Below are 18,168 nucleotides of genomic sequence, written 5' to 3'. Positions count from 1 at the left end.
ATTAATTTTTCTCTGGAAATGCATGCAAATACAAAATGATTTCAGTTATTACTTACTCTCGACTCCTTAAGTAAGCACCTCTTCTAAAATCACAAGTTCTTAATATTCTTGAGCTCCTATTATATATAGACCCAGAGTCAGATCCAGGGGAAAACTTAGGGGCAGAGTCCTGATGTCCATAATGTTTTAAATGATAACGTTTCAATAATGACTAATTCATTTTTCTAAAATTATTTTTACTATTTAAAAAATCAATCTGCCTTTGATTTCATTTGAGACCCTTACTATTGGTCAGGAGTGAATTCATAAATGTCACAAGCTTACCATAAACTTAACTCTTTACTTTAATTCCAGATGACACATTTGTCTTAATAATTGATTGATTGATGGGTGATTAATTCCCTGTAGGTCTACTTTTTCATTATAAAATGTCATTTGGAAAAGATGATAAAATTGTAGGGTTTTTTTTGGTGTAGTTATGTGGTTTGGTTTTATATGATTTTAAGAGAGTATTTGATTGTGCTCAAAATTATGATGTTTCAATTTTCAACCTTCTTGATAGTTTTATCAGGTTTTGATATGTTGATTAGTGATATTTGAATTATCATTGACATAATTCTCTTATATATTTATTTATTCATTTTATTCTTATATTTATTTATTTGCCACAATGTCCTTTCCTCCATTTATCCATTATTCAATTATCATTCTATCCATTACCAATATATCCTATTATGTTAAATTATTATAATAAATCAAAGTGTAAAAAAAAACTCATTATTTAATTTTTTTGTTTTTTTTTGTTACAGAAACAGCGTCCCCAATCAGCCGGAAACATGAGTGCTAAAAATTTAAATCAGGGTAAAAGACTAAACGCAGGTGCCAAAGGTAAAGAACAAGCGCTTACTGCTGAGGAACGAAGAATCGTACTTGAGAGTAAAGAAGAATACACCAGACGTGGGGGATGGATGAGGGTATTCCCTACGGCTACATCATATGACAAATATGGGTGAGTTTCTAATTTTATTTCATGCATTTCGTCATTTGATATAAAATGCAATATTCAAAAACACAAAGCAAGATAATTGAAAATGTTTTCAGGAGATAGACCAAATTGCCAATAGCAAAATTGATCGTTCATTCATTCATTCATTCTGTTTTTATTATCAAAACTTGTAGCAGTAAAACATAACTGAATTGCGAGCAGATTTACAAAATTTACAAGAATACAATATTATTAAAAGATAAACTATTGTTAAAATGCAACTAGTGAGAAAACTTAAAATACAGAGAAAAAGGAGTGACACAGAAAAAACAATCAGCATCACAACAAAAAAAAAACATCAAAATTTGGAAAAGGTAAACAAACACTAAGACATTTGCATTAGGAAAACCAATTCACACCCGGACAAATACAACAAACAATACATCACTTTATATGTGGCCCTTCAGTCCCTATCCAACAAAATAATACTGTCTTCCACTGTGTTGCATTCCTCTAACACGTAAAGCGGATAGGGTTGACAGCAAACAGGAAGGACTTCAAGAATAACAGAAACTTTGTACATACTTGAGCGTCAATTTATTTCTGGATAATTTCAAGGTACATACTTACCTGATAAAATTGTTAACATCAACAAAGCACCAACTCATGGTGATAGGCAAATAAAATGTGGTTTTAGGGTGTTACAAGTGGCAAGGTCAGATGATAGCAATAGTTGTTGCTTCATGGTTTTTATGTTGCATATCCCAAGCCACTGACATCTCAAGCTCATGCCTTAAGAAAGAGAAATTTTGTCATTGTTATCTTGTCTTTCTTTTGTTGCATTCACAATTCTTACTTTTCTTTCATCTTAAGATCCTTTATTTTCTTAATATTTTTATGTTTTTTTCTCTTATTCTCTCATTGTTTATCTAATTTTGCTTTGTTTTCTTCAATTTCTTCAAAATTGCTTAAAATTTTTACTTTTGATTTTAAAAAAAAATTTTTCTATTGTTATTCATACTACGGCTTTAAATTTTTTTGTTTGTGGGTGGGAGGGGAGGATTCCAACCGTTTTAACTGTTTACTTTGTTGTATCTTTTTCCAATTTTATAATTTCACTTTCTTCATTTTTCTTATTTTTTAAATTTTCTTTTCTTGCATCCTTCAATTTTCTTCTTTTTTATTTAAGTTTAGTTTTTTATTTATTAAATTACTTTCTCTCTTTCCATACTTTCATTTAAGTTCTTCTTACTATGATCTTTCTATTAATTTAATATAATAAACCAATCATCTTCAATCAAACACCATCTATTTCTATCTCAAATTATGATCAGTCATGACAGGTATTCTAATAATAGAAAACTTTATTGATATTGAAATATTTCTTAATGTTTTATTTATATGCACTTTACCTTGACCTCCTTTAATGATAAAAGTTTTAGCTTAAAGAAAGAAATGAAAATTAGTCTAATGTTAAAAGAGACATTATTGTCTTCTTCTAAAAAAGTTTATGAGATTATAACCTGTATTATTTAATTAAATTATATTTATAATAATGATGATAATAATAATTAATATATCAGATTTAATATCACCTTTAGACAGAAGCCTCTAAAACATGCAAAAAAAAAAAAAACCCTCGCAGAATTTAACGCAAGCCTCATCATTGCATGGTAATAGTTATTTGGGATTGAGTTCTAAATCAAATTTGTCACGTTCTTGCAATTTGGGGGACAAATTGAATAATGCTCCTATAATGTGATAAAAGTGTAATGTGCTCGATGCTTTTCATCATCATTTGAATTTTCCATGGCAACTAAATATGTATCCATGACAGTTGATGAAAGTAGCTGCTTGAAAACATGTCAAATGTCGCGGGATCAGGTAGCGAACAGGCCTACCTAGGAAATGCTTATCAAGTAGTCAAGAATGATACACCCAGCACGGCATTGACTATCATGCTTTTTTGGCAAACTCGATAACGAGAAGTGAAGACGGGAAACTAATCAATCACATTCTATGGCTATAGATTAGCGTTAATCCTGGGTTTGCACGTTAAGTGGGTTGCGTTGTGACACTGCTATAATTTTATGTTGTTGTAGAGCTCTCCCCTGTATGTATCAAGTACATGATCTATTAGCAATTTATACCATTAAATGTTTTCATTGTTTACTCCCTAAAATTATTTACCGGTAGATGTTACATTGCACTGCAATTAGAGTGGTATTATAGTTTGTTGGTTGCCTCCCTGTACTAGGGTTGTAAATATGCCAGGAATTTTTCTCACAGCTAAAAACAACTCTACTATATAAGCCTCAAAACAAAACCTTATAGAGCATCAGTCTGTCCTGTAATATATTTGAGACACTTGCTTGTTGGATTTGAAAAAAAAAACATTTTTAAAAATTTACGTTTGATTATATCTTTGATTTTCAGTTTAAAAAATGGATTTTGGTGATTTTTAAAAACTTTCTCATAACTTGTTATTACATAGTAAATATTAACTTTTAGAAATAGGTTATCTTATGTTCGGACTAGTACTTGAAGCATTGCTTAATTTGCATGTGCCTTTTTTACAGTCTTTTGATCTCAATAATTCATCTATGGTGATTATAGAATAAAATTGAGAATGAAAGCTGTTGAACATGTATCTTCTATTGTGGGAGTTAAATTGTTACATATATATCTATTGACAAGGGATCAATCAATCACTTAAAAATCATGATGCAATTCAAGTATCTGATACGGAAACAGTACAATGCTATAGTACTTCGCAACTCCTTATTCAAGAAACATGCAAAGGGCTGGCTGGTGAGCATTGATGTGAAGATAAGTTGGGGCTTGGGATGACTCCAAAGGTAGACCCTGTGAACAACTGCTTTAAAGGTGTTTAAATTTAAAGTTACAGTTGAATTATTTTATGAGAATACAAAGTCTTTCTGATGATTTTAGGAAACAAATTTGTAAAAATGACTCAGGCAAACAAATTAATCTTTTTTAATGTAAGCACCCACCCCCTCATCCTCAGAGAGAGGAAGTTTGTATGCTGATTTAATATTAGAAACATAAACTAGACTTGAAAAGAAACTACTGTACTCAATATATACAATTAGAATATTGAGATTATCGTTAATGATAATAAATATATATTTTTTATTTAATTGAGATGTAATGGATTGCAGGGGTAGATCCAGGTTTAAAAAGAGGGAGGGGGCTTCAAAATGTTTCCAAAAAACCCCAAAATGAAATTTTGATTCCTAGATGGCCGGAAATGAGCTTTCCCGACTTCTGAGGAATCTTTTAATAACCTTTAAGTTCTTCAAAATTCAAGGTTTTCTCTCTTGAAAAAAGGTCAGGTAATTTTATCTCATTCTTTAGGCCTATCATAGAGGGAAAAAATTAAAGACAGGCAATATATTATTATATTCCAACAACATTGAATAGTTAGATATGTAGCCTTTCTTCCATGGATCGATAAGCCTGAAGAACGCACTTTCGTACATAAATTATTACGAGGGTGAACCAAAAACAGTGCGTATAATTTATTTAATTAAAAACTAATTGGGCTAAGCCTAGTTTGTCTGATCTTCCAACCTATGCCTTGGTAGGTTAGCATGCCTTTTGTAAGCAGGACCCATTTTTTTTTTTTTTATGTTTCTTCACAGAGGGGGGGTTCGTCCGAACCCCTTGAACCCCCCTGGATCCGCCACTGGATTGAAGTATTGAATATATATTAATAACTAGTTGAAAAATATTCATCGGGTTTGGTTTGATAAAAAAGAAAATTTTTCATATATATTAGCAGTATCTACTGTATAATGATTTGCAGTACCTGTTGAATTCACATTTTGTCCTTCTTTCTTTTCTTTTTTATATTTTTTCTTTTTCTTTTTTTCACATTTTTAAAATATTTTAGTTTTTATTTTCTCCTGTTCTTCCTTGGGCTTTTTTTTTCTTTTGTTTTTTCCTTCTTACACTTCCCTCTTTTTTGCCTTTTCTTTTTTATTCTCTAATTTCATGTCTTGAGAACTTCTTCCTTCATACCCTTTGAGCCAGGAAATACATAAATAGATATTTAACCATGGGACATACCCAATAAAATGTTTGAAACTTTTGGACAATTGCAAAAAGCTCTGTAATTTTACACATTAGCTGATAATAGAATGGAAGTTAGAAACCTTGCATGATAGTTAAACATAAGGAAACCTGCCAGGGATCAGATAAAACAAGCTATGACAAAAATGTAACACCATGATTAAAATATTCCCAGAGGTGGATTGATTTTCTTTATTAATAAATAATTTTATTGACCTATTATATAATATCTAAAATTATCATGGAAATCCAATAACACTATATACTACACCATAACATTATATGCCACACTATTTATATAAATCATGCCTTCTACCAAAGAAAAGACTAACATTTTCGGCCGTCCCATAGCAAATCAACTCTTGTTTGTTTTTTGTTATGTTGTGTTGCCTTGGAATGGCCGTATTGATTATCCTTCTGTTTGTGCAATGTTAAAATTATTTTTTATCTTAATTCTCAATTATTTTTAGAATTTCAATCATTAGTTTTATTTTAATATAAAAAAAGAGAAAAAGAAATGTTTGTGGTTGTTTGTATATGGTGACAAATTAACCTTGACATTGGCCTGATGCCAGGGTTTCTGCTGTTCCGCCACAGCTCACCATGTGTCCAGCGATAGTACCTTCCCAATACAATAACTTAAAGACATAACAAAACATTTACAAAACATTACTTTAAAGTGCATCAATATACATTCATTGCTTTGTATTCATATTTAATATTTTACTTTGTGACTTACAAAATCAATGACACAGCAAGGTTGGAGGTTAAAGTACTTTCTTCCCACTTTTTAGTGATTTTTAAATACACAACACAACATTATTCTGTTATTTTAATCCATATTTTGTATTTTCTATTGTACACTAACACCAAACATTGATGAGTTTGGGGCATGTCATTGCCAGAGGCACCCAAACAACTTTATACTATACACCCTCTCCCGGTGATTCTAAAAAATCATTGCTGATTATTGCTATTGCTTTGTGTAATAAGATTGAAACATATGCTATATCGCCAGACAGTCTTTGACATTTGATAATGTCTGCCACTTTAGCAGAGGCCCAGGAAGTTGTCGTGTATACACAAACACAACATTGCATTTATATAAATTGCGTTTTAGGTGCTCAATGGATTGGGATACCTCATCGATTGCAAAACAAGATTTGTATAAAAAGTTGCTGCAGTAGTTTTCATCTATTCATCAACTTTAAGTTAGCAATAAGCATTTCTTTATTTACGGTAGATCTAAAAATGCTGTCACACTGTCTCTTTGAAACCATTGATGTAGTTTTATATTTTTTCTTACAGATTTCTACTTGAATCTAGGACTACGAACAATGAGTTGTTACATCGTAAGCTGTATGCAGAAAGGTGAGTTCAAAGTTGAATTAAATTTGCAGTCCTATTGTGTGATAGTCAAGCTTATTATTCACAATCTAGCAATCAGTGGACACACCTAGAAGTAACACATAGCATGATGGCTAATGACAAGGTAGTTTTCTCAGGATGTTTTTATTTTAAAAAGGCATAGAAGAATTACTGTATATGTGGGCTCAAAATTCATTGCCACACTTGCTGCTGTTAGAACCTCTGATTCTCTTCCAAGCTAATCATCACCTTTGACTAGCTGGCAATCGCCCTCTCACGGTCCATAAGCCCCTCCTCCTCATCCCCAATATCGTGAGATATATTGGCTTACGATAACGTTCTGTGAAAAAAAAAATCTTTTGAAGAAAATAAGCATTCTTTAGAGATTTAGAAGTGGAGTGATTGATTGATTCAGTAAACCTCTCAAGAAACATGCATGACAGATGCATGTGAATTTTAAATAAAATAAGATTAGTTTGAAAGAGGCTTGGATTGTGTAAGCACTCGTCAATTTTTTTTTCTGCTTTTGAAAAGAAAATTGTTATTAATGGGATATAAATTGGTGATTCAGAATTGTTTGAAGGTTTTCTTCCTTGTGTATCTTAGAAATCGCTAATATTTCTTGTGTGTATTAGATATGACAGTGTAATTATTTTATACTCTATGGGTGGAAGAGGGAGGTAACACCTTAATAATAAACCCACTACCTCACTAATGGACACTTTATATTTCCAGTGGAATCCCTACATTAAAAATGGTGTCCCTACAGTACCAATGGAACCTTTAACCGTACCAGTGTAACCCATGACCTACCAATGGAACCCTATGTCAATTGATCCCAACCTTACAGTCACCCCTACATTACCAATGGTTCCCAAACCTTGCAAATTAAGCCTAGCTGAACCCCTATTTCAACATACCCTTCACAATTCCTTTGTTCACTTCACATTGCACTGTTGAATCACTGTCCTATAAATTTACTTCTATTGGTTTAGTCTGCCTAGTGACACTGATTCGCACAGAGCACGCTCAACACTGGGCCATGGTGCCGGAGCTGCAACCATGGCAAAGTCAAAGTAAGTACCGGTACCTAAGTTTTAAAACACATTCACAATATTTTCTACAACTTTCTCTGCCAAACATACACAGAAATTCATTTCACATTTTTACTTTTTTGCTTAAAACACTTATTTCAATAAAATAAATTTGTAATTACTTTCTATCTGTAATTTTGAGTGTATTTTTTTCACCCCTTGCACTTTTTATTTTTGTATGGGTATTTGGATTAATTTAACAAATTGACTTTTCTCAAATGTATGTAAGAGTTTTTAAATATTTATCACACCTGTTTTTTATTTTTGTTTTTTAGAAAAACATCTCAACAATTGCTTCAAGAAATGGCTCAACGTGAACTTGATGAACACTTAGCCCAAATCCTTCGCAAACTTAAACCTGGTGATAACTCTGAGGATCGAAGAAAAATCCGACTGAAGATCCGTAAGAAGTATGCATCCGGTACATCAACTCCGCCCACAAGCCGTAAGTTTCATTCACTCTCCACACTCCAGAAAAGTTGCTGTATTTTTCGTGAACACCTTCAAATGCCTGTCTGTGTACAGTTTGATACACTGTAGATTTTGATGCACATAGTCAGGTCCTGATAGCCTATCTTATTTTTAATTGTCTTTTTAGTGCAAGAAAATAAACGAGAAGCTTCATCATCAGGTATAACATTACTAATAACAATTTTCTAACATTTGATTTTGTTAATTTTCATAACAGCTGGGAATCGTCATATTCAATTCTATCTGCAGTCTATCTATTTAAAGTGCTGTGGGGAACTTATTATGGGCCCTGTGCAAGTATCCCCATCATGACTTTTTCCCTGTACATCAATGAAACAACCAGACTACCTAGGAAATACAGTAAACTACATAGCTTGCTACTGTTGTATTCTCCATCCCTGGGAATGCATCAAGGCAGTTAGTATGCTATTGTTGGTATGCTCCATCCCTAAAAACGCATCAAGCCAGTTAGTGTGCTACTGTCCAGTGGTGGTACCACCCCCACTCTAAACCTACTGTTACCTGCCATGCCCCTGATAAATGCAGTAAGCCAGTAGCAAGCTGTTGTACGCCATCCCTCTGTTACTTGCAGTAAGCCAGGTAGCATGCTACTGGTGTATAATACAATGCCCTGGTAAAAGCAGTAGGCCAGGTAGATTGCTACTGGTGTATACAATGCCCTGGTAAATGCAGTAGTCCAGGTAGCAAGCTACTGTTGTACGCCATGCCCCTAGTAAATACAGTAATAAGCAAAGTAGCAAGCTAATGTTGTAGCCAGGTAGCAAGCTCCTATGCACCAGGTAAACAGTAAAGCCAAGTAGCAAGCTAGTGTTGTAGCCAGGTGGCAAGCTAATGTTGTAGCCAGGTAGCAAGCTACTGTACGCCATGCCCCTGGCAAAAGCAGTAAGTCAGGTAGCAAGCTACAGTTGTATGCCATGCCCCTGGCAAATGCAGTAAAGCCAGGTAGCATGTTATTACTCAAAAGCTAACAGTTGGATAACTTGCAACTTTTCTGATATATGACTCATGGGATCTTAGCTTACTCTGTTACTGGATCTTACTTTCTTTTTCCAAGTATTTATTAATAATGTTGAAGCTTATTTTGCATTTACATCTGCTTGCTGCAGGGCTCAGAAATGTGTTTCTACTACCATCTTATTATATAGTGACCTCATTCAATAATTGCTACTTTTAAAATATATTTCTCTTTCACTCTCTTGCTAATAAACGCATTAATACTCTGTGATGGTGTTAATTGTGTTGAATATATGCTAAGTTTTAGAATCGTTTGCGAAATTAGACCCTAGCAAAATAGGCCCTGGATGTAATCCTATCCACTCACTGATATGGAGAAAATTTGAGCTGTCCTATGATATTGTTAAGTGGTAGGAGGTAAAGCGTTTTTTTTTTCTTTAAAAAAAATATTGACGTTTTGCCAGGAATGAACCCTGGACCTGGGATTACAAGATGGGCACCTCAACCACTGTCCCACTGTGATGATGATGATGATGATGATGATGATGTTGTTAATGATGATAGTGATCATGAAAATGACTATGATGATAAGAAACTGATGATACGGAAGAAGAGTATAATAATGTTGACGCCGCAATAACGATAGTGATGACAATAATTTTACTTCGCTAATGGCTTAATCAGGTGCACCTGATGAAGATACCCGATACCCGGCTTTTTGAAAGCTTGTGTAATAAATTATGCAAGTGTTACGGTGGGGTTTTAAAAATTATTATTAAACAGGCAATGCCTGTTTCTAAATACTTTAATATTTTTATATTGCATTATAACATGTTTCTTCACAAATACTGTCATTAATAATAATTTTGTGTTTATCATTGAATAAAATTTACAGCTGCTTCCAATAGCCCGTCCAAGGCAACTGCAACCACCCCATTTACTAGGGAAACACTTAGCCAAGGCCGGCTACAGATATCCAACAATAAGCCTTCTGAAGAACCAGGCACACATAAGGGACAGTTAAAGCAAGGCAGAAGCAACAGCCAAAGCAGTGCTTCTAACATCAGTCAGGGCAGTGTATCTAGCATCAGTCAGGCCTCTACACAGTCTCAGAGTACCAAGCATAATAACATTACGTATTCCAGCCAGGCCACATCGCAGAGCTCTAAACAAGGCACCGACAGTAATCAGGGTAGCAGTCATTATCAACGTCTTGCGGACCCAGGTGGTGGAAAACCTCCTGTTGTCCGGGTGCAGAATCCAGAACCTACTCAAAATGAGAACCAACCAATGAGGAAAGAGCCTCATCGACCAACCAAGAAAGACATCAGAGAGTCTGTTAACATACCGGAGCTGGTAAAGATGGGAGGTGATTTGAGGTGTGTATACTATTTAACAAAGTGCTTTTTACCTTTTACTTTGGTTTTTTTTATTATGTTGAGGCATGATAAAGTTTATTTTTCGTGATTACTAATTCACCTGGATAATTCGACTAATTGCCTTTGTTCCCATAACAGAACACCCCTTCGACTAAAATAGAACATTCCGGCCTAGTGCGCCAAGTACAAACCGTCTCCCTAACAATAGTCCTCATTTTCCTATTCAAACTTAAAGTCTGTTTTATTGTAGTACTGTACTCGATCTATGAATTCAACCAGTGTGTGTGAATTCAGTATCAGTTGTTTTCATTACCTGAATTCCTCAGATATACCTAGGATAAAGTAAATTTCTGTAACCTTAATGGCACGACAATGTACAAATACCGCAAACCTACTAAAGTATATGCCTTTTTATAGTTGGCCTATTTTAATGCGTTATGGACCACAAACCTCACTCTCCTATACCAGTTTCTGTTCACTTGAAAGGATCCAAGATATCTAATCTAAAAATAATCACATCATGTTTCTTTTTAAGTTGAAACCTTAGTGGACACTACAAAGGCCACCGTATTAAATTCGCAAAAACCTTGAGGCCTCCGTTGTACCCCCTTTACACGTCCATGCCACAAATTTGTTCCATATGTATAGTGTTATTTGATGATTCCATTAAGTCACATGAACATCCATGATAAGGTGCTGGCTTCCTCCCCAGAAAGGTTAATTTTGATTTTGTTTAAATAGGCCTATGAAACATAGGAAGTTGTAGTTTAAGGTTTATCTGCTGATCTGAGTACGTTTGACCATTTTGACTATGTGCACCTATTCAGTATGCTTTATCTAAGCATCTATTCTTTCATGAGCTGCCATGAATGCTTTTCTGAAATTGTCAGTTCATGTAGATTTTGCAGTTTTTCAAATAGCCAAGCTGATTACCACCCTCCCCTCTCATTCCTTTTTCCTCTTTCATCTTGTCTTTCTCTTTTTATAATAGTAATATTAATTAAAATAATAATATTTAGTTTTATATAGCGCTGTATTCATCAAATCAGACGCTCAGGGTGCTTGATATACTACTTGATATGAATTTCTAAGCCCCTAAGGGTCCCTTCGTGTCTGTGCTACCCGGTAACCCGGTACCAGCAAATCTCGTCGTCCACCAGAGGGGCTGTCTGTACCATTACACCAGGGTATCCCCCTACTCATCTCGAATGATGTACTGGGATTTTTATAGTGCACACGAGCCATTGTATACCATTTCCAAGTGGAGTATTTAAGAGGATAACCACCAAGTACTGTACCATATCTCAAACTAAGCCACTCCCCCAAGGCCTCTTTGTCAGACTTCCAAGTGTAGTATTCAAGAGGATAACCACCAAGTACCAAGTAGTAATTACAATGGGCCTACGGTTTACATTCCTTATCCAAGAAGACTTGTTCTACCAACAGAACCATAGGAGAGCGTGCCGTTAGAACCAGCGCCAATATTATGGCTGTAGGTTGCTGCACCCCTGCTAACCGCTCGGCCATTCGACTCGCCATATATCTTTCCTTCCTCCTGAAGAAGAGCTTTTCATACTTGAAAACTAGTAGTAGAGCCTATATAAATCAAACTGGTCTTAAAGATCATAAAATCTCCCATGTTTTACTTTACAGATGAAATTTATTTTTTGTGAAAGGTAGCATTGTTTCAGTCACAGAATTATGTGACACCAGCCAAAGAAAGTTGGTAGTTCAGACTTAATATATATGTGGCATAGCAATGTTATTGCCAATGTTTATTGCTAAAGCTTAATAAACATTGGCAGTCAGAAAAATTGAGAGTGAGAGATCACTCTAGCTTCCATGTATGTCCAAAGACACACAAGGATTACTTGTTTGTGTCAACGGCAAAGAACTGTATACATGTTGTTTCTCTCCACCTAAGAATGTATCCCCAGTACATGGTACCTAGCATTTATATGCTATAGAAATCAACATTTATCTACACAACATCCATTTCAAAAGTCAATAATTCTCCTGTCAAGGAAACATGTTGAGAACAACAGCCACAAAAGAAGTGACGAACACAGCAACCAAAATAATACTTGTAATCATAGAAAACACAAATCCCATTTTTTTTTTCATATATAAAAACATGCAATATATGTTCGACTTATCTTTAAATGCGAAAAAGCGTTGAAAATAGTTAATCTTTCTGACCATTGATAAGAATCCTCTGGAGATAGGGTTGGGATTCATCAAACTTAACTTATAAGAAGTTTAAGGTTGTCCTAATAAAGTACTTAAGTTTATATATAAAGTCATTTTAGCATTGTCATAGCTCACAATATTTCTTGATGCATGCGTAAATGCTATTTTGTGGGAAGCAGATATGGAACTCAAGTGTTTGTCTTGCGCATGTGCAATAGTTAAAAGGATTTACGTAATTTTCAAACAGGGATATAAGTGGGAGACTATTCATGCACTGTATATCATTGTGATGCAAACATTTCTTGTTTATGATCATTACAAACAACCCAAAATATTCAAGAAGTGATTTTTTTTGTTAACTGTTTTGTCAAAACTGGTACATTGTCAAATTTATAAAGTAATCTTTATAATGTTGTTTTATAGGGGCCTAGTACACTCAATGTTTTCAATATTTTCAGGACATAAACTGTCACCATAAGAACTGTATATTGTCATCTAAAATACAGTAATGAAAAAATGTAAACAAATATTTTGCTTGGCATGAATTTAAATCTGATTCAAGCAATATCTTTGAATTAAAGATTTTTTTTATATAGCAAAAGCAAATTTGATATAGCCAGCCCCAGGTCCTTAAATTGCTCATGCAGCTCTGCATAAGACTTCATCGTTCTTTACCACGTGCACTTGTGAATCACGCAACATGCATGTAATTTGTCAAGTCATCACTGCTGATTTTCTGCACTGCCGTAGAATCCCCACTGCTGGTCAGGTGACAGGTTCGAGGAAGCCTTGTTCGGCAAGTGGTCAATGCAGGATTTAAAGAGCTTTGTGCCGTTTTAGTTCAATTTACAATCTGTGGGAAATTGATTACCACTTGGGAATCAAATCTTGAATCAGAAGGTATGACGACAAAAATGTCATAGGCACAATGGTAAGATAGAGGCTTAGGTGAATATGAACAGATAAAGTATTCAAAGATTTTAACAGTGTCCAAAATATCCTAAATATCTAACTTTAAGTTTGTCAATTGCGGTCAGGTCTCAAGTTGGGAGAAGTCACTTTAGAGAAATCTGGGTTAATATTAGCTTTATTAACATATTTTGATTGTATTTCGTTGTGTGCAAACCCATTAAGTAAAAAACATGCAATCATTGTTAATTATGGGAGATGGGTTAGTTTGTAAAAAACTATTGCTTATTCACAGGTTTGCAAGTGACTGTCAATTTCTGGGACACTCCTGCAAACTCATAGGAGGCGTTATACTCCTGCATGCAGTTCATTTTGTTATTCTGTATACTTTTCTGTTGATATTGTTTTAGGATATTTTAACACTTTCCTATGCGAATTTTCCTCTGCGAATTAAAGGGTCCTTATCGGGATAATTGCTATTCAATGATGATACAGCATTTGACCTATTTAATTGATTTAATTCATAATTTAAATGAAGATATTAAGTTGAGGATACATGATAACATATTTAATTTAAGGAATCCATAATTTTTTAATTTGAAATAAATGATCACAGATTTACTCATGAAATATTTATATCCATCAGTTTACGCAGTAATTGCGATCCAAACTTGCATTTGGCCAAAAACATCTTTATTTAATTTCTCTATTTTCTCTTTCTATTGATATTTATTATAATTAGTAAAAATAATTATCAGATCTATTAGTTTATAACATAAATACTTGATGATGATTTTCAATTACATCTAAATTCTTTGTTAAGCTTCTTTAGCTTTACATTTAATATAAAACCACCTGTTATTTTGATAAAGCCATTGTTTAAAAAAAAATTACCTGTTGCTAATTACGATTGGCTCCAACTTGTTAGTGTACGTGTGATAGTCGACAGCGAAGATGACAATTACGGCGGAGGCGGTAAAACCCGGGACAAGGACAGGGACAGTGATGAGAAAGAGACAATGACAATGACAAAGATGATCAGGGTTTTTTTTTTTTGCATTTTGCTCCTTTTGTTCGTCTCCAAAACCACATCCCCTTGAGTCATTCGTGAGGATCTGTCCTGAGACTACAAAATTTTCTTTGGCAAAAATCTGATGTATGCCCATATATAGTCATGATGTGCCTACATATGTTCATGATGTGATGTCACATGACCGTATTTAGGCATGTCACAAGTTTTTGTCAAATAAAATTTGATAAGTGTGGACAAGGCTTAACTTTGACAACAATCATACCAACCTTATTCTGCATTTAAATAATCCCGCAAGTCAGTTCTCATATCTCACCATGTGTGTATATAGAACAAACAGGTGTACACAGATAAGAATTAACAACACCACAAAAAAGAAGAATACATTAATGCCAAAAATTGTCCTTATTCGGTCATATAATATAATAAAGTTACCACAATTTAATTCTACATCTCTCATTTGTAGCATATGGTATGAACGGGAAACATAGGGTTTTGACTCATGTACTAAAAGAATAGGAAAAAGTGATCTATGCCTTGGATTACCCTATTTCTGACTTTAAATACAGTTATAAGCAATTCAGTTCTCAGACCATAGCGTGGAATAGACATCTGTAAAATAAAATCAATTGAAAAAAACCTCATTGGTCTTAATTAGAATAAATAGCTAGGAAATTGGAGACCACAGTAAGCCACATTGCAGCACCATCTTTTGTGGTAAATTGAGCAGTACTCTGGAATATAATGTACATATAAATTATGAGAAAATAATTAAAGTATTTTCTTTTGATACCTAATTCCGTCTTTATATATAAATAAAAAACAAATGTAAACACTTCATATACAAGTTCATATTCTACATGCAAAATGTGTGCCCTTGTTTATAAGTAACATGATTGTGGTTTGTGTTTCTGCATAACTGTCCAATTGCCTAATAAACTTAGATGAAGGAAAACCACAGTGTGTTCCATTGGGCCCTCGGTTACACTATTAAATAGCATAATATGCAGTTACATTGCCTGTCATAGCATGACAGGAAGATTATAATTTTAGCTTGAAATAAATAGATTTAAGAAGTTCCCCCAATTAGAAAAGCTACTTTTGTGCCAATGTCGTCGGTCTTGTAGGATTTCTTGGCAACTCTCATCTGGCTATGTTAAACTTACAATGTTACTGGTCTTTCTCCCTTTAATTCTAAAAATAATTACTAGAATTTGCGTGGTCGGTTTGAAATCTACATTTGCAATACACTACTAATACTATTGAAGGTGTACCACATTCTTTTTCTAAGTTTTGCTTAAATGTTTTTTTTTCCACATGACAATGAGCATTATGTGAAGTTCAGTGAAAGAATAATAATAATTTTTTGAAATATTAAAGGAAGAATCAACTTAGGCTATGACTGCTGTTTTCTAAATAGGAACAGAATATTATGATAAAATTAATAAAGGAGAGAGTACCAAATTTTATATACCATTTGCACTTTCAAAATTAAATGTCATTTTGATTATTAAATTGTATACCAGCATTATGGAATTCTCTTTCATTGAAATTTGACAGTTTAACAATTTTAATTATAATAATTTGCATTTTCAATATTCTTATAATTGTTTTTTTTTTTTTTTTGTATGCCAGCATTATGGAATTCTCTTCATTGAAATTTGACTGTTTAATATTTTTAAATATAATAATTTGCATTTTATTCATATACAGTAATTGTTTTTGGTTTTGTTTTTTTGGTTTTTTTTCAATTTTAATGTTCTTTACACAGAACCAGTGTTGTGATAATCTTTCTGTGTGATAGTCCTTCTGTGTTTGCCGCCTCTGTTTATCATGTATGCAGATGTTTATCTTTATGTTTAAGTTTCTGGGAAGGAAATATAAATATTAAGTGGAAGCATAGGGCACATTATCCAGGTCATGTAACACAGTAATTATATTGGGTTAACATAATAAATTCCCTGAGGAGTACAATATTTCTAAATATGAATATTCATATTCAGCCTAAATATTCATGTTTCTGGTCGAGCATGAATATTTTTACTTTTCATTACACATAAATATTCTCAATCGTGGTCTTGCATTAATAATATTCATAATCCAATTCAAGCATAAATATTCATATTCCTGGTCTTTGCATATTAAATTCATATTCCAAAAAAGGCATGAATATTTATATCTCTGCTCATGAATATTCATATTCCTAGTCTTGCATATGTATTCATTTCCAAGTACATAACAAAGAACATTTGATTCCAAGTATCTGATTTATATGTTAAATTCATACTCTAAGACAGGTATGAATATTCATATTCCTAATCATCATTAATATTCATATTCCTTGTCTTCAGTATTTTTTCATATCCAAGCACATTTAACATAGAAAATTTGCATCCAGGTATATATTTAATATGTTAAATTCATATTCTAAAATAGGCATGAATAGTCATCATGAATATTCATATTCCATGTCTTCTGTATTTATTCATACCCAAATACATTTAACATAGAACGTTTGTATCCAGGTATCTGTTTATACTCTCGGGTAAAGAGAGGAATGTAAATATGACAGAAGTGAATATTCAGAGTGTGGGCTTCGAACCTCTGACATTGCGTTTGTGATCCTTAAAGGCAACCACTATACCTGTTTCCATCATCATTTACACTAAAATGTAAAGTTATACAAACAATTTAACATAAGCTTTGAAGTAAGACCAACACTGTTAGATATTTATTATCATTTAAATATCGAACCATTTGCATACAATATAAATATTATAATCACTTTCAATTAAGAAGCATTTTTTCCCAAAGGCAATGATCGAATTTCCCTATTCAGGAAATTCTTCTAAGATCTTATCCTTTGCTAACATTTCTCTAGCTATTTCCTCTATGCGTAGTAATGACATTCTAGAACGCACTGATTAAAATATGAACATGGGGAAACCGAAATTACCGTACACACTGCACTCACATATTTGTTAGATGCTGCTGATTTTATATTTTACTACTTTTGGTACCTATTCATACCAGTTAAGTGACCAGTGGGGTTTCAGGGTGCCTGAGCACCTCCTATTTTGTTCAAATGTAAAGAAAATAATACTAATAACAAGTAAATTAATGAAAATAAATGGCAAAGTAAGTTACTTTAGGTGTTACCAACCAATTTATGGTACAGTCCTAACCATCCCTAGTTTTGCACACTGCGGATGTACAGTAATATTTCTGTTCACCACCCCCCTTTTCAAAATTCTAGATTTATTTATTTTGCCTTTAACATGATAACACTTTCAGTGATGTAGTACTGATCTCACTAGGGGATCACATGAACAAGAAAAGAGAGGAAAATCAGAAAAAAAAAACTACCAAAAGTAAAACAAAAAGATACATAAAATATCTATATATAGAAACTTAAATATAAATTTAATTTAAAGGAATGATATGCCACTGAATACCAACTTATTGGTGCAATAGATGTCAACTCAATGTATGTTATGATGCTCTGCTTTCTAACTCTCTTTTTCCTCTCTCAACCAATTTTTTAGTCCTTCATTCACCCCCTTCCTCCACCTTTGAGAAAATGTATTACTTGTCCAAAAAAGAAACAGCAAAATTTGGAGTATAATTAATTTTCACACCGTCATTTTCTTTTAGTTAAAGTCTTATAGTAAT

The 18,168-nt window shown here is 33.4% G+C and overlaps 1 protein-coding gene across 8 annotated transcripts in view; it reads left to right on the top strand.

The window, feature by feature from the left end:
- Positions 1–18,168, top strand: part of LOC117105807 (tubulin polyglutamylase TTLL5-like) — a 134,444-nt gene that overhangs the window by 38,081 nt on the left and 78,195 nt on the right. For 6 of the 8 annotated variants that reach the window (XM_033247090.1, XM_033247094.1, XM_033247093.1 and 3 more), the window contains 6 exons: positions 810–1,009; positions 6,389–6,451; positions 7,444–7,524; positions 7,818–7,987; positions 8,141–8,173; positions 9,884–10,367. In XM_033247090.1, the coding sequence (XP_033102981.1) occupies positions 810–1,009; positions 6,389–6,451; positions 7,444–7,524; positions 7,818–7,987; positions 8,141–8,173; positions 9,884–10,367 (1,031 nt within the window). The remainder of the gene's footprint in view (positions 1–809; positions 1,010–6,388; positions 6,452–7,443; positions 7,525–7,817; positions 7,988–8,140; positions 8,174–9,883; positions 10,368–18,168) is intronic. The other 2 variants (XM_033247092.1, XM_033247091.1) reach the window with 2 other exon arrangements.

This window comes from Anneissia japonica, unplaced genomic scaffold, assembly GCF_011630105.1.
Source record: "Anneissia japonica isolate Jap-2015-1 unplaced genomic scaffold, ASM1163010v1 scaffold287754_len4335492_cov202, whole genome shotgun sequence".
Taxonomy (NCBI): Eukaryota; Metazoa; Echinodermata; class Crinoidea; order Comatulida; family Comatulidae; genus Anneissia; species Anneissia japonica.
This window is presented reverse-complemented; position numbering and strand designations above follow the sequence as displayed.